Raw genomic sequence first — 25572 nt, forward strand, 5'->3', positions numbered from 1 at the left:
GTGTGGAGAGCAGATGAGTGTATGGAGCAGATGAGTGTATGGAGCAGATGAATGTGGACAAGCATAGAGGATTATTGTGGAGGGCCGATGAGTGTGGAGAGCGGATGAGTGTGGAGGGCCGATGAGTGTGGAGAGCGGATGAGTGTGGAGAGCGGATGAGTGTGGAGAGCGGATGAGTGTGGAGAGCGGATGAGTGTGGAGAGCGGATGAGGGTGGAGAGCGGATGAGGGTGGAGAGCGGATGAGGGTGGAGAGCGGATGAGGGTGGAGAGCGGATGAGGGTGGAGAGCGGATGAGGGTGGAGAGCGGATGAGGGTGGAGAGCGGATGAGGGTGGAGAGCGGATGAGGGTGGAGAGCGGATGAGGGTGGAGAGCGGATGAGGGTGGAGAGCGGATGAGGGTGGAGAGCGGATGAGGGTGGACGAATGTAGAGGACTGATGCGGTTGGCCGATGAGTGTGGAGGGCGGAGCGGATGAGTGTGGAGAGCGGATGAGTGTGGCGAGCGGATGAGTATGGAGAGCGGATGAGTGTATGGAGCAGATGAGTGTATGGAGAGCGGAAGACTGTATAGAGCGGAAGACTGTATAGAGCGGATGAATGTGGACAAGTATAGAGGATTATTGCAGTTGGCGGATGAGTGTGGAGGGCGGATGAGTGTGGAGGGGGGATGAGTGTGGAGGGGGGAAGATTGTGGACGAATGTAGAGGACTGATGCGGTTGGCGGATGAGTGTGGAGGGCGGATGAGTGTGGAGGGCGGATGAGTGTGGACGAATGTAGAGGACTGATGCGGTTGGCTGATGAGTGTGGAGAGCGGATGAGTGTGGACGAATGTAGAGGACTGATGCGGTTGGCGGATGAGTGTGGAGAGCGGATGAGTGTGGAGGGCGGATGAGTGTGGAGGGCGGATGAGTGTGGAGGGCGGATGAGTGTGGAGGGCGGATGAGTGTGGAGGGCGGATGAGTGTGGAGGGCGGATGAGTGTGGAGGGCGGATGAGTGTGGAGGGCGGATGAGTGTGGAGGGCGGATGAGTGTGGAGAGCGGATGAGTGTGGAGAGCGGATGAGTGTGGACGAATGTAGAGGACTGATGCGGTTGGCCGATGAGTGTGGAGAGCGGATGAGTGTGGACGAATGTAGAGGACTGATGCGGTTGGCCGATGAGCGAGGAGAGCGGAAGAGCGAGGAGAGCGGAAGAGCGAGGAGAGCGGAAGAGCGAGGAGAGCGGAAGAGCGAGGAGAGCGGAAGAGCGAGGAGAGCGGAAGAGCGAGGAGAGCGGAAGAGCGAGGAGAGCGGAAGAGCGAGGAGAGCGGAAGAGCGAGGAGAGCGGAAGAGCGAGGAGAGCGGAAGAGCGTGGAGAGCGGAAGAGCGTGGAGAGCGGAAGAGCGTGGAGAGCGGAAGAGCGTGGAGAGCGGAAGAGCGTGGAGAGCGGAAGAGCGTGGAGAGCGGAAGAGCGTGGAGAGCGGAGAGCGTGGAGAGGGGAAGAACGAGCAGAGCAGCTGAGTGTGGAGAGAGGCCGAGTGTGGAGAGGCGCTGAGTGTGGAGAGAGGCCGAGTGTGGATGCATACCTCTTACCACACCCCACGCTTACTCTGTCCTTACACCACCATTCAACTAGAACACAGAGATACTATGACACCATTCGGTATAACTGTTCTCATATCAACATCTGCCGCTCACTCCCCATCACTCTAAGTAAACATTGCTGGTCTCACACCCCCAGCCAAGCGTTCTCCTCAGGCCTAACGCTGCCACTCTCGGTCTGGATAATTCCGGCCAGATCTATCAGCCACCACACCTACCGCTAGAAAGCAGCTACCACAGGAATTCCGCACCAGCTGCACACATACCTGGTGCGCACACGCACCTTTGGACTCTCTCTACTCCTCTACTGACCAGGACTTCGGTTCCCAAGGGCGTTCAACCTACCAGCGCCTTCAGACCATACCAATGGTATATAAGGCGCTATATAAGTGCAAAATAACATAACATAACAAATAACATATTAGAGATGTGAAGGGAGGAGACATTAAATGGGTTAATGCAAAGAGGGCATCGCTGGAAAGAAATCCTCTTTTCCCAGAAACACAAACTGTTCCATCTGAGCAGCACATGACTTACCTCGTACACGGCGAGGTCAATGCCAGCATAGGGAATGATGCCCAACATGTTGGGGACGTATCCTTTGTAGAAGGCAGTCATTCCCTCCTTCACCAGAATCTTCTTACCACAGTCCAGCAAGCCCATGTATTGCCCAGTCTTCCTTAGAGCCATGCGCGTCTTCAAAACCTAGCGTACAGAAAATAAAGGAGTCAAGCAAAGCCACTCCCCTGCATACGGAGAACACAGAACAGTGTGGGGCAACGAGTATAAGATACTACAAGAAACCTTTACTACAAATCCAAGAGGCTGGGAAGACACATTAAACCACATTTCTGATCCACAGTGCCTGCCTGCCACCACAACTCCAAACAGCTGGGCATGGGAGCACATCATCTACCACACCTACAATCCACTAAGCCCGATAACACTACTGTGGCAGATTGTGCTAGCGGAGTATGTGTACAAATACTTCCAATCCTCAAACTGGCAGCATGTCCTCTTACAGTTCCCCCCGCCCCTCCTCCCGATCACGGAGCATGAGCATACCCTCTGCGATGATTCCAATCGACGGCCAGTGCACACCCCAACCCTCCAATCTACTAGAGGCTGGGAAGCATGCACTCAAATGGGATCAAATCCACCTAACCAGGTCCTTGCACTCACATTCAAACCACTTAGCCAGAAAGAATGCCTTTCAGTCAGGGCTAAGGTCCCCATGATAGTCACAGGTGGGCTGCAGGGAGGATCACTGTGCGCGCTAGGGACTCATGTCTGGTGCCACCAGGTGCTCACATATATCCTGAGACGCCAAACTCAATTGAGCCATACTATCGGACTACAGCCACTCCAACCATCCACACAAGCCTCACCTCCATTGGATAAATGCTGCTCTGTGCAATGGCTCCAGCCAGCGAGCCAGCTACCAACCGCTCGTGGATGCGCAGAGTCTCTTGGTCACTCCCGATGAGATGCTTTATCTGCAGAAATAAATCTGTTAGCTAACGAGGTAGCGTAAATATAGTAATCATCATTACAACGTTGAGGCAGACTAGACAGAAATCATCAGTTGTGAGCTACTGTGGAAGCGTACACACAGGAATCCTAAGCACTGAGCCAAGGGAGCATACAAACAGGATGCATCAACATCAACCTACAGACAGAGCTTAAGCACAGGAATCATCAGCAGAGCTGAGAAAACACACAGGAAGCATCTCTGAGGCAAGTGATCGTACACAGGATGCATCAGCACTGAGCTACTGAGGGAGCGTACACAGGAAATCATCAGCACTGAGCTACTGAGGGAGCATACACAGGAAATCATCAGCACTGAGCTACTGAGGAAGCATACACAGGAAATCAGCACTGAGCTACTGAGGAAGCCTACACAGGAAATCAGCACTGAGCTACTGAGGGAGCATACACAGGAAATCATCAGCACTGAACTACTGAGGAAGCCTACACAGGAAATCAGCACTGAGCTACTGGGGGAGCATTATGTGATGATCTCTACGAATTCCTCACTAAACCCCCGCCTAAAGTCTCGCTTTCTGACCTTGGGTGTGGTGTACTGCCAGAGGATCACCTGGGAGGAGACAAGGCCCAGGGTGGTGAGGAGATCCCATGGGATATTAGACAGTATGTGTCCTTTGAAAGGGAACATCTTTCTAAATTTCCAAAGCAGGTAATGGCTTATTTCCATTATAAAATATCTGAACCACATAACAAATCTGTGGCTCTGGGCACAAGGACTATACAACCTGAACAAGCCTCACCCACCGAAAGACCCATCTAAGTATTTCAGGATAAACATCTTCCTTACGCCCAAAGTTATAATGGAAAGAAATTGCCTTAAATAAAGTTTTTCCTCTAACTGCAAATTCTAATGATTTATGCTTAAATAACTAAGGGGAATAAATGTACCCTTAAAAATCAAAAGTTAAAGAATTTTGTTGCTGGGCACTGCAAGTGACATAATCCCATAAGTACGGGGACGAGTAAGAACTGGCCAATTAAGCAGAAGTGGGAGAACCAGAGGGACGCCGGAACGTGGATGTAGCAGATTTCACCTGCTTGTTCTGAGGGTGCTGTCCCTCCCCCCCAAACTCTGAAGTGCAGAGGCTGCGCAGCGCAACACGGGCAAGAAGGCGGCCTTTCCCAATGGGAGCCTAATTGCTGTGGTTGCCATTTTTCAGAGGCCGAGGAGTTGTTATCAAGCCGTGCGTCTCGGGAGCGAGAGGGGCTTCTTACACAAGTGGCAGCAAGGAAGCGTGTGGGTCCCTATGAAGCCAGAAGCAGTAGAAGGTGTGGCAGAAGTATCGGAAGTTGTGCATCCCCAAGAACAAGGTTCACAGAAGCCGGTGGGTGAAACCGGGCATTCTGATTCCTTGCCTGTGAACACCTGAATATCTGTTTTGGAATCTTGACTTCCTTCTATCCTCATCCTGCTCGACCTTTCTTCTGCTTTTGACATGGCCAATGACGCCATCCTGATCAATCAACTCTACAAGAACTCGGCCATCACGTATCAGACCCTGGAATGGTTGACCTCCTTCCTTATGCACCGACCGTCCCAGGTCCAACTTGTATCCTTTCTCTCTACCACCTCGCTCTCCTCATGTGGTGTTCCCCAGGGCTCTACCCTTTCACCCTGGTTCTTCAATGTCTACTTGACCCCTTTAGCCCACCTGAGCTCTACCTTCTCCTCTAACTTTCAGTGTTATGCGGATGACAGTCAGCTCTCTTTCAAGATCCCCTCAGCATCCACTGCTCTCGCTCATTCCTGACTGTATCTGCAATTCAGGATTGGTGTGCCTCCAACAAGCTCTGCCTTAATGACAGTAAGACTGAGATCCTTCTCATTGGGACTCCTCCTCCCGCTTTCCCCATCTTACTCTGGCCACCTTCTTTGGGTCCTCTTACTTTGCCATCCTGTGAGGCAAAAACCCTTGGGGACATCTTCGACTCCACTCTCTCCTCCTCTCCTCACATCAGGCCCACTACCAACTGCACCTCCTGAAGGGTATTCTTCCTTTTCTTACTTTCCCCCAGAATCCCACTGTCTCCAGAGGCCTGGTTCGATCTAGGCTGGACTACTGCAAGAGCCTCTCTCAATCTGCCTTCCTCTACTCTCCGCCCTCTTCAACTAATCCAAAACAGGACTACAAGACTTTTCCTTGGCCTCAAGCCCAGGGACAGTATCTCTCCAGCCCTGAAATCTCTCCACTGGCTCCCAGTGGCTGCAAGGATCAAGTTCAAGACCCTCTGCATTGCCCACAGAGTTTTCGGGTGCCATGACTCGCATTACAACCAACTCAGTCTTCCAAAATACCTTCATTCCCGAGCCCTTCACTCGGCTACCTCCAACCCTATATGGGTATGACGCTTCTCCAGGCAGAGAGTTGGGGGGTAGATCTCTCTCCTCTGCAGGTGCCTCCATCTGGAATGGTCATCCTTCCCACTCAAACTTGAGCCGGACCACCTGAAGTTCCAGAAGCAGCTCAAGACCTTGCTTTTCTCCTCTGCTTTCTCCCTCCCCTGCTGACCCACCTGTCTGCTTGGGTACCCTCAGAGCCTCAATAGGACCCAGGTCAATCCATGTTCAGGCTCCACTGCACTACCTCTGGGACTACTGTGCACTTAGGAGCTGTAACTGTAACCGCTACATTCCCCTGCCTCCTTGCACTTACCCAGAGCAACTGCTGCCCTGATTGCACTTCCTCCTTCCCTCTCGCCCTGGCACCTCCCTCTCTTCCCCCTGCACTTTGCACTGTTGCACTATCTGAATGAAAAGGCCAATTAAGATCATTGATCTTGTCCTCCTACCTTGTCTTGTCGCACCTTGAAACACATGTGTATAGGCGCATTATAAATGACATATTATGCAAGCACGCCCGGGTACAGTATCCAGTTTCCTATTCACTCGCGAATAGTCAGTTCGAGCTAAGTGGTTCGTTGAAGCTTAAATAAGGGAACAATGGAAAAGTAGCACTCCCATTTACTCACATGAAGAGCAAACACTCCGAGAGACCATTGTTAAACAAGACTGTAAAACATATGAAGGAGTGGTCGCGTGTGCCTAATTGGGCTTCAGTTCACAGGGGCATTCATCTTTTATAAAAGAAGTTAAGCAGTTAAACATCTACAATTGAAGAGAAGACCAAGCATTGCCCAAGCCAAGTGTCTCCCCATACTACGATTGAAAGCAGACTTTCTCAGCGCCAAAAAGCAATCCAACTATTAATGTGAACCCAGTAGCAGTTCAACCTTGACTAAGATGCAAGTGTGCAAGCATTACCTGAAGCCAAGAGAGTGACACCAAGGCTTCTGGGTAATTACTTGGGCTAACAGTTGGCAAAGAGGTGAAGGCAAAGTTGGGGATGGGGAACTTGCTGCTTGTAAAGATAATTTGAAGTAGACACAACCTATATTGCCAAAGACTGTGGAAGAAAGAGAATTGGGTCATAAAGGCAAACCTAGGTTGTTATTGTGGCAGAGACACAAGAAAGGCAAAGAGGCTTCCCCTTTTGAAGAGAGATATTCAGAGGAAGAGTGCATTGCAGCTTGGGAGGTGTAGGAGTACTTTAAAGTGAATCTTGTCAAAACAGGTCTTGAATCACAAATGACTGAAGCTGTGGCAGTCGTCCAAGTACTGAATCTGTGGTGGTTGTCTGTCGATGCAACATTTCAGTACCCCTAAATGAAGTGGAGTACGAGGAGGCAAAGGAGATTGTTCTCATGGTAAACTTGAGTAGAAGTGAAGAAGTGGAAGCAGCAGCCCTGTGAAGTCATCCTGACAAATATACCTACTGTGAATCCTAATCCTGTAACTAATGTTAAAGGACATTTGTACCGCGCACTATCACCACCGGAGTGGCCCCTTAGCGCTCTGGTGGCTCTGAAAGAGAAGGGGAGGTTGAGTTAGTGGGAGGAAGCAGGAAAAGTGCAAGAGAGCAGTGATGTGCTGCTGGCGGCTTCAGCCCGCTGGGTCCGTTGGCTGGGCCTGGGGTGTTTGCGGCCCTTAGTCGTCGTGTACTGTTGTGCAAGGCTGTGTGTGTTTTTTGTTTTGTTGTTGTAATGTAGTGAAGTTTGTGCGGTTTGTTGTGCTGCAGGTTTTGGTTGTGTTTGGTTTTGAGTTTGAGAGGTGTATGCAAAAGGGAAATTGTTAGTAGGGTTGGTTAGTTTGCGTCTCTATCCTGAATTGAAGTGTTCGGCTTTTTTAGTCTCCCTTGTTGCGGCTCTGTCCTGATCTGGGTGTGACTGGCATACAGGTTCCTTACTCCTCTAGCCCCCGCCTCTAATATGCTCTCTCATAGCTCCCCTTATCTTCCATTCATACTCCTGTGGCCATTGCACCTGACAATGACAACCTCTCAGGTAGTGCGATCACATTGCCAATATCTCGATAATTCCACACCCGTGGTACCTGGCGGAGATTAAGTAAGGGCGTGCGAGAGTGTTGGTGGGATTGTCTGGGGTAGTTGACTCAGTCTCCGTGCGTGCCACCTGTGTTCCAGTCTATCCGGTGTCACCCGTCCAGGTGCCATGGCCGTTATTCTCTCGGGTCAGGGATGTCCATGTCTTTTCGGTTTAGTCATCCTTTTTTGTCCAGTTTCGGTTTCTTGGTTTAGTCTGTGGTGTTGTAGAGCCAGGTTTTTAGTGATTCCCTGAATTTTAGTTGATCTTCAGTGCTTCTTATTTCTTTTGGGATGTTGTTCCAGGTTTTTGCAGCTAAGTGGTAGAAGGAGGTGGCTCCAATTTTTTTTTTTAATGGTATGGTTTGAGTTCCAGGCGGATTTTGTTGCTTGATCGGAGGGGTCTCGCTGGTTTGTAGACTGTTATTTTTTTTTGTAGGAATTCTGCTCCTTGCCCGCTGATTGCTCTGTGCGTTATGCACATTGTTTTGAAGGTGATGCAATGTTTTACTGGGAGCCAGTGTAGTATTTTTAGGGCTGGAGTGATGTGGTCTTTTCTGGATAGTTCGATGAGTAGTCTTGCCGTTGTAGTTTCTTCAGGAGGTATTCTGGTGTTTCCGAGGTACAGGCTGTTTGCATAGTCGATTTTAGACATGATTAGGGCGACGATAGTGAGTGATTTGTGCGTGAAGGAGAGGAAAGGTAGAATTCTTCTTGCCGTGTGGAGGAGGAAAAAGCATTTCTTCACTGTTGCATTTATTTGTGGTTCCAGGGTTAGGTTGTTGTCCATTAGGACTCCCAGATTTTTTTACTACCTACGATGGTGTTGGTGCATTTCCCATTTCCATCGGCCACGGGATGGTGGTTTCGTTCTCTCGGTCTTTGGATATGATCGTGATTTCTGTCTTTCCTGGGTTGATTTTCAGGTTGTTTGCATCCATCCAGTCAAAGACTTTTTTTAGACAGTCGGTTAGGGTTGAATGGTCGGCATCGGTGTCTTTGATTTTGTAGATGATCTGAGTGTCATCTGCGTAATTGTAACATGTAATGTATTTTTTGAAGATTCTGATGACTAGAGTCTGATAGATGTTGAAATATAGTGGAGATAGTGAGGATCCTTGTGGCACTCCGCAGTCGTTAACTCGTGGAGTTGATTTGAAAGGTTTTATCCATACGGTTTCTGTTCTGTCTGCTAGGAATGATTTGGTCCAGCGTAGTGCTTTGTCTGTTATGCCTATGTCTTGTAGTCTTTTGGTTAGGGTGTCGTGGCTAACTGTGTCAAAGGCTGCAGAGAGTCGAGCAGAATAAGGGCTGAGGTAGTGTTTGAGTCTGCGTTAGTTTTGAGGTCGCCCAGATGGATAGTAGTGCTGTTTCCGTTCCTCTCGCTGGTCTGAAACCGATTTGAGCTTGGTCCAGCAGGTGGTGTTTTTCTACGTGTTCTTGCGTTAGTTTATATACATAGGTTTCTAGAAGTTTCACTGGGTAGGGGATGTTAGGATCTGCCTGTAGTTGGAAAGGTCCTCTACGTCACCACTTGTGTTTTTTAAGTGTGGCTTGATGTATGCCGATTTGAAGATTTTCGGTACAGTCCCTGTTGATAGTGATAGATTTAGAATGTTTCTGTAGTGTTCTGCTGGTGATCCTTGCGCGAGGATTGATTTGTAGATGTCTGGGGGATATGGGTCCATGGGTGATCCCGCTTTCTTGCTTCGTTTAACCAGCATTGCGAATGCCTCTGCTGATATTTCAGGAAAGCTTCGGAGTTTGTGTGTTGAGGTTCCGAGTTGGGTTCGTTGGGTTGTATGTTGTGGTTGGTTGGTCACTTTTGTATGGTTTGACGGATGTCGTTGATTTTTTTTTTTAAGTGATCTGCCAGGTCGTTGCATAGTTTTTCAGAGGGGGTTGGGGTGTTATCGTATCCTGGTGGGATTCTCATTTCTTCAATGATGCTAAACATTTCTTTTTGTGTGTTGGTGGCATTGTTGATTCTGTCATCGTATTGTCTGTTCTTTGCCTTTTGAATTTCCTTCTTGTATGCATGGATTTGTTTCTGGTACAGTGTTTTTTCCCTGGGTTGTATTCTTTCCCTCCATTGCAGTTCCATCTTTCTGTTTTCCTTTTTCATGTCGTTTAATAGTGGGGTGAACCATTTTGCCATTGCTCTTTTCTTTGTTGGGGTGAACGGTTTTTCTGGGGTGATCTTGTCTATTGTATCTGTGATCCATCTGTGTAGTATCTCTGCTTTTTCGTCTAGGTCGGCTAGCTCCAGTTCTGTAGTTTCGTTAATTCCAGTTGCTCGAATAGGTTGCTTTCTTTGACACGTTTCCAGTTTCTTTTGGTGGTGGTTGTGAGTTTCGGATGTAGGCTTGGGTGGGCAGAATGATCAAGAATGGGATGATGAGATGGTCGCTCCATAGTATTTGTATCGGAGGTGCTGTGGTGATGAGTTTTTCTTTGGCGAAAATTGCATCTAGGGAGTGTCCTGCCGAGTGCGTTGCTCCTTTGACTAGTTGTAGTTTCATGGTGCTGAGTCGGTCAATTATTGAGTTTTGGCAGTTGGCGTGGCTGTCTTCAAACCAGATGTCGAAGTCCCCCAGGATGATTAGGTGTTCGTGGTTGATGGCTAAGTTGGTGATGGCTTCTATGAAGTTATCAACGAATGTTGCATCATACGTTGGTTGTCTGTACACCAGGATGAACGTGATGTTATTTTGGGCTCGCTGTTAGGTGTATTACCATGGTTTCGCAATTGAGGATGTTGAGTGGTTCGTCAGTTTTTATTTTCAGGTGTTCTTTGAATGCTATAGCGATGCCTCCTCCTTTTTTGTTTTTTCTGTTTATTTGTAGGCATTTGAAGTCGGCCGGGAGGCAGCTTTGGAGTGTGATTTTGTAGTTGTCGTCCAGCCATGTTTCTGTGATGAACAGGATGTCAATGCTTGTTGTCGTTGAGTAGGTCGAAGATCTCTGTTGAGTGTTTTGACATGGATCTTGCGTTTATTAGATTGCAGTGAAGTTTGGAGGTGTTATTTGGCTTGGGTTTTGTCGAGGTCGTCTTCTGGTCGGGGTTGAGGTTTCCTTCTTTGTCGGCCACTTGTTGGGCTGTGGGGTTCGGGGTGTCAGCGTCTTCGAAGAGTTCTTCTAGGTTTTGTCTTGGGTTTTCATCGGGTTCGTCTTCCAGGAGTTGTGGGTGTTGATTGGGAGTTCCTCTTGCTTTGGTGATGTAGGGGGTTATTGGGTCGGTCGTCTGTTTTGGACATCCTTCTACTTGCTTGTGTTAGGTTGACTGATGTTGCTGCTTCTAATGTTGGGTTGGATTGCCGTGTTGGCCAGTTGGCTGCGAGGTATGGAGTTAGGTAGAGGGCTTTTTCTCTGAGTTTTCCTTCGGTTTGTGTTCCTGCCTGTGGGGGTCCAGTCTATGGTTTTTCTAGGTTGCTGTTCTGGCGTGTTTGTTCTTTCATCTCTTCGTCTTTCTCGGAATTGGTTGTTTGCGCGGCATTGTAGGATTGAGAGTTGTTTAATCTTTGTTTGGTGATGTCTAGTTGGTCCTGCTTTGGTCTGGTTGTCTTGTGGTCTTGTGGTGTAGTGGCTGGTGAAGGGGTGTCTGCTACTAATTTGGGCTCCGTCTGTGGGTGGTACTGCGGCCGGAGTTGACGACTCGTTCAGTTGCTACATACGGACTGTTAACCAAGAACTATGTTTAACTGGCAGTGGTAGAAGTTGTATTTCTTTTTTGAACTGTGGCAAAGCTTCTTGGATTACTGAAAGTGTTGGCAAAGCATTGTGACAGGGAGTACCATTGGTGCTGTTCTGAGTGGAAAGTCCATCTTTTACAAAGGAGAACAGATATACTATTGTTGGAACTTTGGTTAACAAAACTTTACCTTGACATTGAAATATCAAGAACTGATTTGAGACTATTCTATCTTCAAGGACTTCCTTGTTCCATTTTATTTTTGAACATTGGAGAGGGGTTCACTTGAATTCTGGGGAAGGGAACTCGTCCAAGGTATTGAGGGGTTATCAAGAAACTGCGAATGTTGTTGATGCTATTTGAATTGTCATATTTTCTTTGTATTTAATGTTTATTGTGAGAGCCAGACATCTTGTGTTAAGAGTGTTTCCATTTAGTTTGGGTTAGGCAGGGAAATCCTCAGTAGAGTAGGGAGAGGGGCATTTTACATTATTTATACTTTAATAAAATGGCATGTTTTGAACAATCGCAGTTGTCCGCCTTGCACTGCTGATCCCTCGCATAACATAGGAAGAATCAGTGCTGAAAGCATGCAGGTGGATAGGCTTCAAGCACAAGAATTGTCAGTTCTGAGGCAACCGAAAGCAGAGGCTGCACTACTGACATTTTAAATAAATAAATTGACAGCGCTGCCCGCGCAGGGTCTGAAAGCCTCGCCCGTGCAGGGACGGCAAGGGATTATACCCAGTACTTCCTTCTGACAGCAGGAGCAACTGAACAGGAGGCCATTCAACCTGCTTGACCAGTGCGACCGTGACATTGGTGTGACACCCTAACATCTGCTTGACACCTGCAACAATACAACACCCAGGCAGTAGAAGATGTCACGATTGCTTTCTTCACACCTACCCACAATTCACACCGCCCCACAAGAGGCCTTACCTGCTCATAAGCCATAAATTTGATGGCGGACTCCGGGGCTATTTTTAAAACATTGATGCCATTCCCTCGCCAGAGCGATCGGGTGCCCCCCTCCCGGAGCATCTGTGTGAATCCGCCTACGATGCACATGTTATTAGTGCGAGTAGCGTGAACCTGCAGAAAGGGAAAGACTAATGGTTAAAAGAACTGATGCTTGGTCAATCACAGCTGTGTGATGGGACACGGACATAGAGGAAGAGCTACAGGGCCACACATAGGCAGGAGGTTTGGAACCAACCACAGATTTTAAGACGTGATGTGCCCTGGACTCACACAAGAACACCACACAAGAGAACAACGCACAACACGGTGAACCCACAAGTCAACCAAAGGTGTGTCAGGAGGGGAGAGCATGAAATATATGGAGGGGTGGGGGCAGTTAAGAATCTGCAACACAGTGCCTGAATAGCTGTGTGGTCAGTGTGCCCGGCAGCGAGTAGAGGGCAAAGTCTCTTTCAGGAAGGGACATGTCCACAGAGCAGGTGTGGCCTGCATTATGAAAAGTGTGTACACAGCCATTATGAGGGGACAAAGCTGTGTGTGTTTCAGAACTTCGCTGAAATCTAGCGCAAGCAGCCAGTAGGCTGCTGTGTGTGAGACTTGCATCATAACCAAAGTCTTAACCAGAGCCGGAAAAGTAGAGCAGAGGTGAGAAGTAAAGAAGCCCCATGAAGGCATGCCATTCGCATTGGCGCAGGCACCGCCTTTGGCAATCTCACCACGCATCCCAGGAAGTCACAAGATGTTTCGTCCTGCCACTCTGCATAGGGCTAAGTGCAGATTGCACCCACAGCTAACAATCTTTCGCAACACTTTTGCCCTCTGGAACCCACAGCAGTTATCTATGAAGCACCCAATCTGAAGCCTACGGGGATGTGACGCCATTGCACCACGTGAAACCAAGGCTGGGGTTCAGGCCACCTCCAGGAGATGCCTGCTCCTACCTGCATGAGCACTTTCAGCCGGTCCAGCGGAGCCGTGCAAGTTCTCGAGACAGCTCCAGCACCACCGCCTGCCACCAGATGCCTCCACAGCATCCCAGTCTGCTTCTCCTCTGCAGTGAATTCATCTGGGACCGCCAGGTTCTCGCCAACATCGAAGATCTACAAGGAAAGTCTCAGAGGTCAGAGCAGGAAACATGACCAGAAACATTCAAAGGCAGCACAAGCAAAACTCTCCAACTGCACACACACTTTGAAGACACTGCCCAATTTCAGCAACACTCAAGAGTGACAACCATACTCTTGAGACGGCACTCGTCAGTGTTGTCAGCCATCTTAGTACCTTCGATTTGGCATCATAGGAGATACTGATAGAGGAAGCTAGAAACAGGAATCCCACTGTGTGCACCACGCAGTGGTTACGCCATTGCAGTACCCACACAGCGTTCCCAGTGGCACAACCAATAGCACAGCCATAGCACCTGAAAAGTGAAAGAGTAACCACCGGCGCCTGATGCCACCTTCCTGCCATGCTCACACACCACACTGCCCGCCCTCTCCTGCTCCTCCCACCATTGCATGTACACCAGTGACAGCTTCTTTCACCAGGGAAGCGAGGCGTCACCTTCCTCCCAGCTACCCCATCTGTGTAGTCCTGTAGCAGAGTCTACAGAGGGGCTGTGGGGCTTCTGAATCACACAGGGAGGGTGTACTGTAGTACATAATAGGGGACCAGGCACAGGAAAAATCCAGACCCAAAGCCAATACTGCAATGCAAAAGAGTGCACATGTCTTACAGGACACTAAGCGAACTATGCAAGAATCTCACCGCCAGCTCAGGAACCACCAACCCTGACGCTAAGATCTACAAACTGAGACGCGAGTCCAATTCCCAGGGAAGCCTTTGCGCATCCGGCTGCCACGCCACCTTGCACACAATGCTTGTAAAGTGCACAAGGAGAAGCGGATTCTGACCGCACAAATCTTTCCATGTTTGCGTCCTTGTAGCACACCCAGCGATGACATTTCAAGGCACTTGCAAGCAGCTTGTGGCGCCAGTTTTAACTGGGTCCGGTGTCACATTCCTCAGACTGGAGAGTTCCTCACAATCTCAGACAAAAAGAGTTAAGTTTGGCCATGGCGGGTGCACCCCGTACCGCCCTGTGCAGCTCTTTCCCACCTCTTGTCCCGGTCTCCACCAGCCACCCCACTCAGACAATACCTCACTTCCGGCCAGCATATTTCTCCCAGCTGGCGTGCTGTTGCCCCATGACAGAGTGGGACTCAAAGGCAGCAGTGCTGAGTTCGACAGTACGCCTGTGGCATCCCCAGGTCCTGACAGAGCAGGAACAGTGTCGGGTTCCCCAGTAGGCCTGTGTCAGTACTCCCCAGGGGTGGGCCTGTACTGGCCTCGGGACAGACAACATGCCACCCAATGCACGATAATCTTATCCACTGGCATCACCTAATTGTGTATAGTGGCCTTCCAAAGGACCACGCACACAATTTTCTTGTGTTTGTGGGGTCTGGAAACACAAGAGCAGAAAATAGAAAAATAGATGTGAGAAGACACCCCTTTATGTCATCTTGGTATTAAGAAAGGGTTGAGGGGCTTTCAAAGGCCCTCCAAACAAAACGATTCAGGGCCAGCTGGAGAAGCCGGCCAACTGAGCGCAGACACAGGGGCAGTGCTCTGGACAGGAACAGATTCGCCCTCACTGATCTTCAGGAGATGGGGGGATGCCAGGGCCCCTGAGAGATGAGATTATGGGGCACATACCGTTGAATGCTTCCAATACAGGATGATTTCAGGAATGTTTTCAGCAGGGTGCAAGAGATGGTAATCTCGCCACTCGTTCCAGTTAATGGTCATTGTCCCATCCTTATCCATGCTGAAAGGAAGAGAGACGGAGGGTGATCATCAGAGCAAGGGTAACACAAAAACGGAGGATAAGGTGGCAAAAACCTGCACGAGGAAAGCAGAAAATCTGAGGCAAAGCGGGCACATACTTACTATGTGACAGGACCCCAGAAATATCCCGTCCTTATTCTGAGAGACAGACAGACGACGGGCGGGGAAGCAAAAGCAAAGGGAGAGAACAGTACATGAGACAGCGCGCAACACCACCTCAGGAACTCCAACCCCCCAACATTTCATATTAATGCCCCATACAAAAAGAGCAGAATCAGCTGCCACCTCTGCCCACAAGAGGCTCCCACAAACTGGCCAAGAAACACTTTTGACCACAAGTTTGAGCAGAACAGCCAAGAACATCCTGCACAAAGAATGGGCAGAAGCCAGCTCTACCCACAAGCTGCCACACATTCTGCCCGCACCTTGCCTCATACAGGTTTGCTAAGAATATATAAACTGGCCAGACACACAGATAGAGCACAAAGTCTACGCGCAGGGTCCACTATACGGAATTACCAATAACTGGCGATTCACAAGACTGTTCTAGCCACCAGCACCGGACTGTGAAAGACGTCCTGATGCCTCACCTTTTCAGAATCTTCTCCGCTTGCTGCTCCGAGATGCTGACACCCAGATCTCGGAGAGACTGCACGATCTCCTGGGCATCGATGCGGCCTGTAGGGCAGAAGACAACATCATTTCTACCATTTCACCATCGCAAGGAAAAGCTCAAAATCATTTCTATGGCACCCCAGGAATGACCCTCACATCCTTGTAGGTCAAACGATTACTTTAGTTTCAACAGGCTCCCCAAGACTGCGAACCATTACACCATTGCAAGGAACAGTTTAGCATCATTTCTATGGCCTTTATGACAGAGACCCTTACATCCTCAGTAGGAAAGTCTTACCGTCGGCTCACCTGTTCGACAGGACTAAGGACCCTTACACCCTCAGTGGGAAAAGCGTATTGTGGTTTCTACTGCTACCGAGGACCCTTACACCCTCAGTGGGAAAAGCGTAGTGTGGTTTCTACTGCTACCGAGGACCCTTACACCCTCAGTGGGAAAAGCGTACTGTGGTTTCTACTGCTCCACAGGACTGAGGACCCTTACGCCCTCAGTGGGAAAAGCGTACTGTGGTTTCTACTGCTCCACAGGACTGAGGACCCTCCCTTACACCCAGGTTAGGGAAGCACTTACCGTCATTCTTCTTGTCCAGGCTCTTGAAGACCAGCCTAAGCTTCTTCTCGTGATCTCGAAGGTAATGAACAAACTCTTCAAAGTCCAGTTGCCCATCCTGGTCCTTGTCACCTGCCTTCACAATTTTCTAGAAGGAAACAAAATGACAATTAGCTTGATGTTTTCTTCCCGGATACCCTACAGCTTGAGCTGTACCAGCTCCCAACTACTACCACATCTGCAGATACTGATTCTGCGACAACAAAGCCACACCAAAGTAAAGCAAAACTTGCCAAAGAAGAGGGGCCACATCAACAAACATGTCCCAGTGCCTCATTTCCAAGAGTGAGAGACGGCCGGCCGGTGCAGGCCTTGCAAATTCTTGTCATGCACAGTCAAACATTTGACATTTAGTGCAAAGTTTGTTTGCTGTAATTGTCAAATAAGTTTCAAACATCCCCATACTCCAACAAGTTTGAGCATAGGACAAACGGTACTTGCCTCGCCAAAGTGAGTGGGCTAGTAGATTTTGCGAGCCCTGATAAGAGTGGGGGTTTCACCCCAAACTATATAAAGCACACCTTCAGAAAACACTTTCTGTAAATTCCATGCAGGTATCAAGCTCACTTAAGTACAGAGCTGATGCAGTCCAGTAACCTTTTCTGCCGAGCTCCACGCAGGCGTGGATACCATGTGGTACGCAGGCCCCGAGTACAATGAACAAATCCAGAGCTCTGCGCAGGTGAAAGTCTACGTCGAAAATGCCAAATCCCTGACAACTGGATGGGCCACGTAGTGAGCAAACTTTAACCAACAAACATGCAGACATGTGCGCAGGAGCCCACGGTGTAAGTACACCTCCAACCAGGAGTACAAAGGAGAACTTGCTACAGAGCTTTGGGGCCCCTTGATACAACAAGCACGCCTGGAGGCACACAGGTGTGGGGGGCATGAGGTAAGCACACCTTCACCCAGCAGTACAAATGAGAACTCATTGCAGAGCTCCAGGAGGTCTGGGGTCCCTGTCTACAAGCACGCCTGGAGGCACACAGGTGTGGGGGGCATGAGGTAAACACACCTTCACCCAGCAGTACAAATGAGAACTCATTGCAGAGCTCCAGGAGGCCTGGGGTCCCTGTCTACAAGCACGCCTGGAGGCACACAGGTGTGGGGGGCATGAGGTAAGCACACCTTCACCCAGCAGTACAAATGAGAACTCATTGCAGAGCTCCAGGAGGCATGGGGTCCCTGTCTACAAGCACGCCTGGAGGCACACAGGTGTGGGGGGCATGAGGTTTTTTTTGCCCTGCATTGTGTTAAACTAGGGTGCTCTTTCTCCCCTCGCAGGATTCTCAAACTTAGGTGGCCCTGACCTAATACGCATTACTGTTTTTTTTTGCCCTGCATTGTGTTAAACTAGGGTGCTCTTTCTCCCCTCGCAGGATTCTCAAACTTAGGTGGCCCTGACCTAATACGCATTACTGTTTGCTCTGCATTGTGGTAAACTAGTGCCCTCCACTCACTTCCTGTCTGCATACTCGGGTCGTCCGCCTCCCCTCCTACTCCATGGTGCTCTCTATCTCGCCTATCTACTCTAACTGCTTCTCTATTGACTATCCTGCTCTCCTCACTAAATCCGGTAGGAAAAAGTTTAAAAAGGACATCCTGGTCTCCAACCCAGGCCTCCCTATCGCTGACACCTACACGAGCGCCTGCTCCAAGGAAACTCTCACTGACATTCTCTTTTTCGTGCCTTCTCCTGACCTATGGACCCCTCACATGGTCGCTGTGCTCTCTCCTTTCTCCTCCTCTCCCATTAATGGTGGCACCCGTTGGGATGTCCTCTTGGCCCCTTTCCACTCCTCTAAGGCCATCATTAATGTCTATGCCAACGGGACCGTCTTGGTCCAAGGCCCTCAGGCCAACCTTCACCTCTTTGATAGACGCTTCCCACGCCTCATCAACTTCCTCTCCGCTCCCGCTGTCCCCCCTCCTCTGTCCTCGGCTACCTTGCCTCTCCCCTCCCTCCCTGCCCCTTCTCTTGCTCCCTCTTCAATTCCTTCTCTAACACCTCCGCAGGGCGTACCTCTGATCTGTACCCCTCCCCGGAAGTTTTTCAAGGGTGGCAACCTTCTCCACATTGCCACTCTAAATTCTCGCTCTGCCATCAAGCACTCCTCTGATATCTGTCGCCTTCTTGAGGAACTGGACCTCGACGTCCTCGGTCTCACTGAGACGTGGTTCACTGCCAGCTCTGCCACCAGCTTCGACACACTCCTACCTGAAGGCTACAAGATCCTCTCCGTGCCCAGGCCCAACCGTTCAGGGGGTGGTGTTGCCCTTATCTTCCCTGAGTGGATTCCTGCCACTGTCACTCCTACGCAGACCTACTCCTCTTTTGAATGTCTTGTCTGCCGACTCTCTCTCTCTCCTAGCCATTCCCTTACCGTGGCTACTATCTATCGGCCACCTGGTCAAATTTCCTCCTTCCTCTCTGAGTGGGCTGACCTCTCCTCCGCACTCCTGTCCTCAACCACCCAACTCCTCTTTCTCGGTGACTTCAACATCCACCTCGATGCCTCCTGTCCCCCCACTGGTCTCTTTCGCGAACTCTGCAACTCTCTCTCACTCTCTATTCTCCCGTCTGGGCCTACCCACTCTGCAGGGCACACTCTTGATGCTCTGATCTCCTCTGACCTTCCCCTCTCCCTCCCTCTCTCCACTCCTCTCTCCTGGAGCGATCACTTTCTCCTATCCTCCCACCTCTCCCTCCCTACCCCACAGGCAAAGCCACCCTCTTCACTGCCACCCACCTTCTCGGTCATCCGACCCATGAAGCGCGTGTCAGCTGAGGCTTTCGCCGCTACCTTCTCGCCCCCTCCTCCCCCCTCGGCTGACTCCCACCCTGACACAGCCCTCTCCATGCTCTATTCCGCTATAACTGATACTCTCGATATCCTTGCCCCCGTCATGAGAATCCGCCTGAAGCCCAAAGCCAAATGTAACTCCTGGTATGACTTGGATCTCGTCACCCTAAAACGCAAGTGCAGGGTGGCAGAGAGGAAATGGCGTGCTTCATGTTCATCCTCTGACAAACTGGCCTGCCGCCTGCTCCAAAGGCAATACCGGCTCTCCGTTCTCACCAAGAAGAGAGCCCTTATCCAAGCCCGCATCTCTGAGGCATCTAACAACTCGGCCGAACTCTTTAAAATCTGCAAGGAGCTGGCCAACCCTGCTGCAGTCTCTACCTCTCCGGTCCCCTCCCAGGCCCTCTGCACTGCACTGGCCTCGCACTTCATCTCAAAAACTCAGGACATCCTATCCTCGCTCTCCTCCTCTCTCCTCCCTCCCTCTCTTCCCGGCTCTTCCTCTTGCTCTCTTGCAGCTGCCCCTCCGCCCCCCTTCTCTGCTTTTCCACCTTTTTCTGCTGATGAGGTTTCCAGACAAGTCCGATCTATGAAAGCCTCGTCAAAACAGGTTCACCCCTGTTCCTCCAAAACCATCAAGGACCACATCGACTCCCTGGCTCCTGCCCTTGCAGACTTTTGCAACCTCTCATTCGCCTCTGGAGTCTTCCCATCCCCCCTCAAGCACTCCCTTGTGCACCCCCTCCTCAAGAAACCCTCTTCCGACCCCTCCTGCCCCGCTAACTATCGCCCAATCTCCATTACTCCCTTCCTGGGCAAGCTCCTGGAGAAACTGGCCATCTCCCAGCTTAACCTCCATGCTGAATCTGTTGGTAATCTTCATGACCATCAATCCGGCTTCAGAGCGGCCAGAAGCACGGAAACTGCTCTCCTGAACATCCGTGAGGACCTGCTCCTGAACCTCGATTCCAACACTCCCTGTGTTCTCATTCTGCTCGATCTCTCCTCTGCCTTTGACACTGTCAACCATGCCATCCTGCTAAACCGCCTCCGTGATAACCTGGGTATCACTGGACAGGCTCTGGCATGGCTGACCTCCTTCCTTTCCGGTCGACCCTCCCAGGTCCAAATGGGCTCCTTCCTCTCTGACATCTTTTTCTCCACCTGTGGTGTCCCCCAGGGATCCAACCTCTCTCCCTGGCTTTTCAACCAGTATCTGGCACTCCTTGCCCACCGCATCGCCGCTCTCTGCCCCTACTTCCAGTGCTATGCGGACGATACCCAGCTCATTTTCAGGCTACCCTCGGCCTCCTCCTCTCCTTCCCTCATCTCCGACTGTCTGTCTACTATCAAGGAATGGTGTGCCGCCAATGACCTCTGCCTTAACGCCAGTAAGACTGAGATTCTACTCATCGGCACACCCACTCCCTCCTTCCCTTCAGCTCTCTGGCCGGCCTCCCTTGGCCCCCCTCCTGCCCCTACCTGCAAGGCTAAAAACCTCGGGGTCATCTTCGACTCCACACTCTCCTTCTCTCCTCATATATCTGACGTCTCTAAGAAGTCTCACTACCAACTGCACCTCCTCAGAGGTATTCTTCCCTTCCTCTCCTTCCCCCAGAAGCTCACTGTCTCCCGAGCCCTGGTTCTCTCAAGGCTGGACTACTGTAACAGCCTCTATCTAAATCTGCCTGCCTCCACTCTCCGCCCTCTGCAACTTATCCAGAACAGAACTGCGAGACTTGTCCTTGGCCTCAAGCCCAGGGACCGTATCTCTCCTGGACTGAAATCTCTTCACTGGCTCCCAGTGGCTGCGAGGATTAAGTTCAAAACCCTCTGCATTGTCCACAAGGCCTTCTGGGGCCTGGGGCCTAAATACCTTCAACTCTCTCTTCCTAAATATCTTCCTTCACGAGCCCTTCGCTCATCCGTCTCCAACTCCCTCATGGTCAGCCGCTTCTCGAAGCAACGAGCTGGGGGTAGATCTCTCTCCGCAGCAGGGGCCTCCCTCTGGAACAGCCTTCCTGCCTCCCTGAAACTTGAGGAGAACCATCTCCGGTTCCGGAAGCACCTCAAAACCTTCCTCTTCGCTTCTGCCTTCTCTCTCCCTCTCCCCTGCTAAACCTGCTTAACTCCCCACTGAATTCTGCACTTAACCTGCATCTGGGCCACTCTCAGCGACCTCGGTCCAGGGCCCAGCCACTCTCCTCTTGCACTGCCTCCCCTGGCCCCCCCTGCACCGTGGGACTGTCACTGTATCCCTACAGCCCCCTTCCCAGCACTTGCTCTGCACTTACCTCGCACTTGCCACCAGCTGGCCCTTTTTATTCATTATTTATTTTACGCTACTTACCTTGTACTGCACTTTCCCCCCCACCTCCTCCCCTTGCACTTTCTCCTTTTTCCCCTTACCTCTGCACTTGCGCGATCTGAATGACACCTGGCCTAGTAGGATCGTTTGTCTGTCTTTCCCTTGTTTCCCCCCCCCCCGCCTCGTCGCGCCTTGAAACACTTGTGTATAGGCGCGTTACAAATACCATATCATATCATATCATATCATATCAGGTAAGCACACCTTCACCCAGCAGTACGAATGAGAACTCAATGCAGAGCTCCATGCAACACACACGCCGGGAACCAATAGGTTAGAGAGGCGGGGGCATTAAGGATAGCTTACGTGTGCCATGGCCATGATTGACAGGCCTTACAGGCGAGTCAGGTCCATGCCATAATGATTGGTGGTGAAGTCACAAGACTTGCCTCACAGGACACCCCGTGCAGCCAAGCTAGTCCCAATATAAAACCGGTAGGCTAAAGATAGCTGACTCCCCAGGCATGCAGGGAGGACCTGATGGGTTTCCCGCCTTCTGATCCAGTGAGCATCGCTTCATGCCCACCCCCAGCTCATCAGGTCACTGAATGCCTCAGCTGCACAGCACTGCCACTGCAAACTAGGCTTGGCAGCAGGCTGCACAGGACTGCCACTGCAAAGTAAGCTTGGCAGCAGGCTGCACAGCACAGCCAGTGCAAAGTAAGCTTGGCAGCAGGCTGCACAGCACTGCCAGTGCAAAGTAAGCGTGGCAGCAGGCTGCACAGCACTGCCAGTGCAAAGTAAGCGTGCCAGCAGGCTGCACAGCTCTGCCAGTGCAAAGTAAGCGTGCTAGCAGGCTGCACAGCACTGCCAGTGCAAAGTAAGCGTGCCAGCAGGCTGCCCAGCACTGCCAGGGAAAGGTAAGCGTGGCAGCAGGCTGCCCAGCACTGCCAGTGCAAGGTAAGCGTGGCACCAGGCTGCACAGCACTGCCAGAGCAAAGTAAGCGCGGCAGCGGGGTGCACAGCACTGCCAGTGCAAGATACGCGTGGCAGCAGGCTGCACAGCACTGCCCGTGCAAGGTAACCGTGGCAGCTGGCTGCACAGCACTGCCAGTGCAAAGTAAGCGCGGCAGCAGGCTGCACAGCACTGCCAGTGCAAGATAAGCGCGGCAGTGAGGTGCACAGCACTGCCAGTGCAAGGTAAGCGTGGCAGCAGGCTGCACAGCACTGCCAGTGCAAGGTAAGCGTGGCAGCAGGCTGCACAGCACTGCCAGTGCAAGGTAAGCGTGGCAGCGAGGTGCACAGCACTGCCCGGGCAAGGTAAGCGTGGCAGCGAAGTGCACGGCACTGCCAGTGCAAGATACGCGTGGCAGCAGGCTGCACGGCACTGCCAGTGCAAGATATGCGTGGCAGCAGGCTGCACGGCACTGCCAGTGCAAAGTAAGCGTGGTGACAGCAGGGTCACCCTCTAGAACCTCAAGGAAGACCCCTGCTGTAGGCTATGGCACTGGGTTGTGTGTAGCCCACCGCCGCTGTATGGTCCCTTTGTACTTTGGGGTCGGCAAGAAAAGCGGAAATGTGTGCAGATCAGAAGTAAGCAGCCTCGGTTTGCCGCACTGGATGTGTGTATGCAGGAGGGAGCTCCAGCCTTGTGTACCTGCCATGGGAGAGTGGCTTAGAGGTAGAGTTACACAGGTTAGTGGTCACTGTGGAACCCAGACCATAGAGTAGAGATATCATAGTGGCTCAGGCTAGAGACCCATTAAAGCAGGGACTGCACAAAAAGCGGCGGACCCTTTAGGGCAGCGCCACTTGCCTACTCAATGGGCGGGATACCGGGCTAGTGGAGAGCGGCAGGGCATTAGTCACCCTCTGCCGTCCAGTCTACCTTGGTATGAACGGGAGGGGGTCTATGTCATGGACCCTTGAACCAACAGGCCTTTTAGTAAGCAAGTATGGGGTCAAAGCTCTGCATTACCTGGTCCAGGGTCCCAGAGGACATCGATCCCCAGCCCCTCCCGCGCCATCCCCCACCAGAGCCAATGCAGCGCTAGGGGTCCTGAGCAGGATGGGGCAGGTTTGTTAGGGGAGAATGAAGGGCAAGGAGTGCTGAGCAGGATGAGAAAGGTTTGATAGGGTGGCAATGGAGCACAATGAGTGCTGAGCAGGATGGGGGCAGGTTTGGTAGGGTGGAACAGAGCAGGAGTGCTGAGTGGGATGGGGCAGGTTTGGTAGGGTGGAATGGAGCAGGAGTGGCGAGTGGGATGGGGCAGGTTTGCGGGGTGGAATGGAGCCGAAGTGGTGAGTGGGATGGGGCAGGTTTTGCAGGATGGAACAGAGCAGGAGTGCTGAGTGGGATGGGGCAGGTTTGGTAGGGTGGAACGGAGCAGGAGTGGTGAGTGGGATGGGGCAGGTTTTGCGGGGTGGAATGGAGCAGAAGTGCTGAGCAGGATGGGGGTAGGTTTGGTAGGGTGGAAAAGAGCAGGAGTGCTGAGTTGGATGGGGTAGGTTTGGTAGGGTGGAATGGAGCAGGAGTGGCGAGTGGGATGGGGCAGGTTTGCCAGGGTGGAATGGAGCAGGAGTGCTGAGTGGGATGGGGCAGGTTTTGCGGGGTGGAATGGAGCAGGAGTGCTGAGTGGGACGGGGCAGATTTTGCGGGGTGGAATGGAGCAGGAGTGGCGAGTGGGACGTGGCAGGTTTTGCAGGGTGGAATGGAGCATGAGTGCTGAGTTGGATGGGGCAGGTTTGGTGGGGTGGAATGGAGCAGGAGTGGCGGGTGGGATGGGGCAGGTTTGGTAGGGTGGGATGGGGCAGGTTTGGTAGGGTGGGATGGGGCAGGTTTGGTAGGGTGGAACGGAGCAGGAATGGCGAGTGGGATGGGGCAGGTTTTGCAGGGTGGAATGGGGTCGGCCAGAGGGTCCCATGAAAGGTGAACATGCATCTGCCCCAGGAGGTCCTTGAAAATGCCCACATTCGCCCCCCGCCCCGGCGGCAGCACTGCTTCCAGAGGCACCCGGGAACCCCAGAGCTGCAACTGCCCTCCTGGCTCCTACCCCAGGAGCTTGCGCTGAGACTACACTCAATTGCACTGCACCGTCAACACATTTAGGGGGCACTTTAATGCAAGTGGCAGAGCCCCTCCCATCCTGTTCCGGGAGCGCCTGCAGCGCTAGGAAGGGCCCCAGGCTCCAAGATCCACTCCGAGGTGCCACTAAAACTCGGAAAAGTACCCAGTTACATTGGGACGGCCCTTGGTGCAGCGCTCATAGAGCCGCCCCCCCAAAAGTACACCGCATGTCCCAGAGCTGGAGAGTCCCCCTAAAACACACTTTACAGCAGGTCTTAAACTGTCACCTCCCCTCGAGTGCTTGCTATAGCTGCCCCCGCCCCCCCGGGCTCCGCTGCTCCCCGAAGCCCCTCCTGTACCTGTCGCCACTGGCGGTAGGTGCTGAACTCCTGGGAGGGCACGAAGACGCCCACCCGGAGGATGGACTTGAGCCCCGAGGGGAGCCCCTTGGACTCGAAGTACTGGAACTCCCTCTGGGAGCCGTCGGGCACCGGCAGGTAGAGGCACAGGCAGAGCATGGTGGCCCTCGAGAGTCTGGGAGCAAGTGGGCAGACGGGATCCTGGCACCAGACTCAGGAGCCAGCCGGCCAGGCCCTGCCCTCCTCGCAAACCCCCTCGGGCAGCCAATCCGGGGATCCGGTTACTACCGGCCTTGCGTCACTACTCGGCAGCTCTGGACAAGAGCCAAAGTCCATGGACTGTCCCACGTCATGAGTTCAAGCCCCCACCCCAATCCACGGGACACGGGCTGTCAGGAGCCAGGGCATGTTAGGAAATGTCCCTGGCACAATTCACACCTGCCTGTGCCAGGAGAGTCCACCACAGGAAGATGAAATGACGCCCCTCTGTACATGTATTCACAGCGTGAAATGCACCCTACAAAACTGCCAGCCCCGTGACCCAGCGATGCCACCGCCACCCGGGCCCGCCCAAATACTAGGATTGGAGACCGTGCCCCCAAGGAGATGGTAAGGACCTCCAAGATCAGCATTGCAGAAGCCCGGGCGGCGGGAGGCCTGCCCCTGCAGGCGGCACCCCTGCGACCAGCCTCCGCGAGGGGCACAACAGGCCCAGCTGGGGCATGGCGCCAGCCATTAGGGGCAGCGCAAGCC

The 25572-nt window shown here is 51.9% G+C and overlaps 1 protein-coding gene across 5 annotated transcripts in view; it reads right to left on the bottom strand.

The window, feature by feature from the left end:
• SLC25A25 (solute carrier family 25 member 25) overlaps positions 1 to 25572 on the bottom strand; it is a 102337-nt gene that overhangs the window by 11937 nt on the left and 64828 nt on the right. For 2 of the 5 annotated variants that reach the window (XM_069609097.1, XM_069609099.1), the window contains exons 2-9: positions 16240 to 16366; positions 15626 to 15713; positions 15138 to 15173; positions 14904 to 15015; positions 13127 to 13285; positions 12144 to 12296; positions 2969 to 3076; positions 2118 to 2285 (exon numbers count right to left, since the gene is read on the bottom strand). In XM_069609097.1, coding sequence (XP_069465198.1) covers positions 2118 to 2285; positions 2969 to 3076; positions 12144 to 12296; positions 13127 to 13285; positions 14904 to 15015; positions 15138 to 15173; positions 15626 to 15713; positions 16240 to 16366 — 951 coding nt within the window. Of the gene's footprint in view, positions 1 to 2117; positions 2286 to 2968; positions 3077 to 12143; positions 12297 to 13126; positions 13286 to 14903; positions 15016 to 15137; positions 15174 to 15625; positions 15714 to 16239; positions 16367 to 24819; positions 24994 to 25572 lie in introns of those variants that run through there. The other 3 variants (XM_069609100.1, XM_069609101.1, XM_069609098.1) reach the window with 3 other exon arrangements.

This window comes from Ambystoma mexicanum, chromosome 8 (genome assembly GCF_040938575.1).
Source record: "Ambystoma mexicanum isolate Mex_15411 chromosome 8, UKY_AmexF1_1, whole genome shotgun sequence".
Classification (NCBI taxonomy): Eukaryota; Metazoa; Chordata; class Amphibia; order Caudata; family Ambystomatidae; genus Ambystoma; species Ambystoma mexicanum.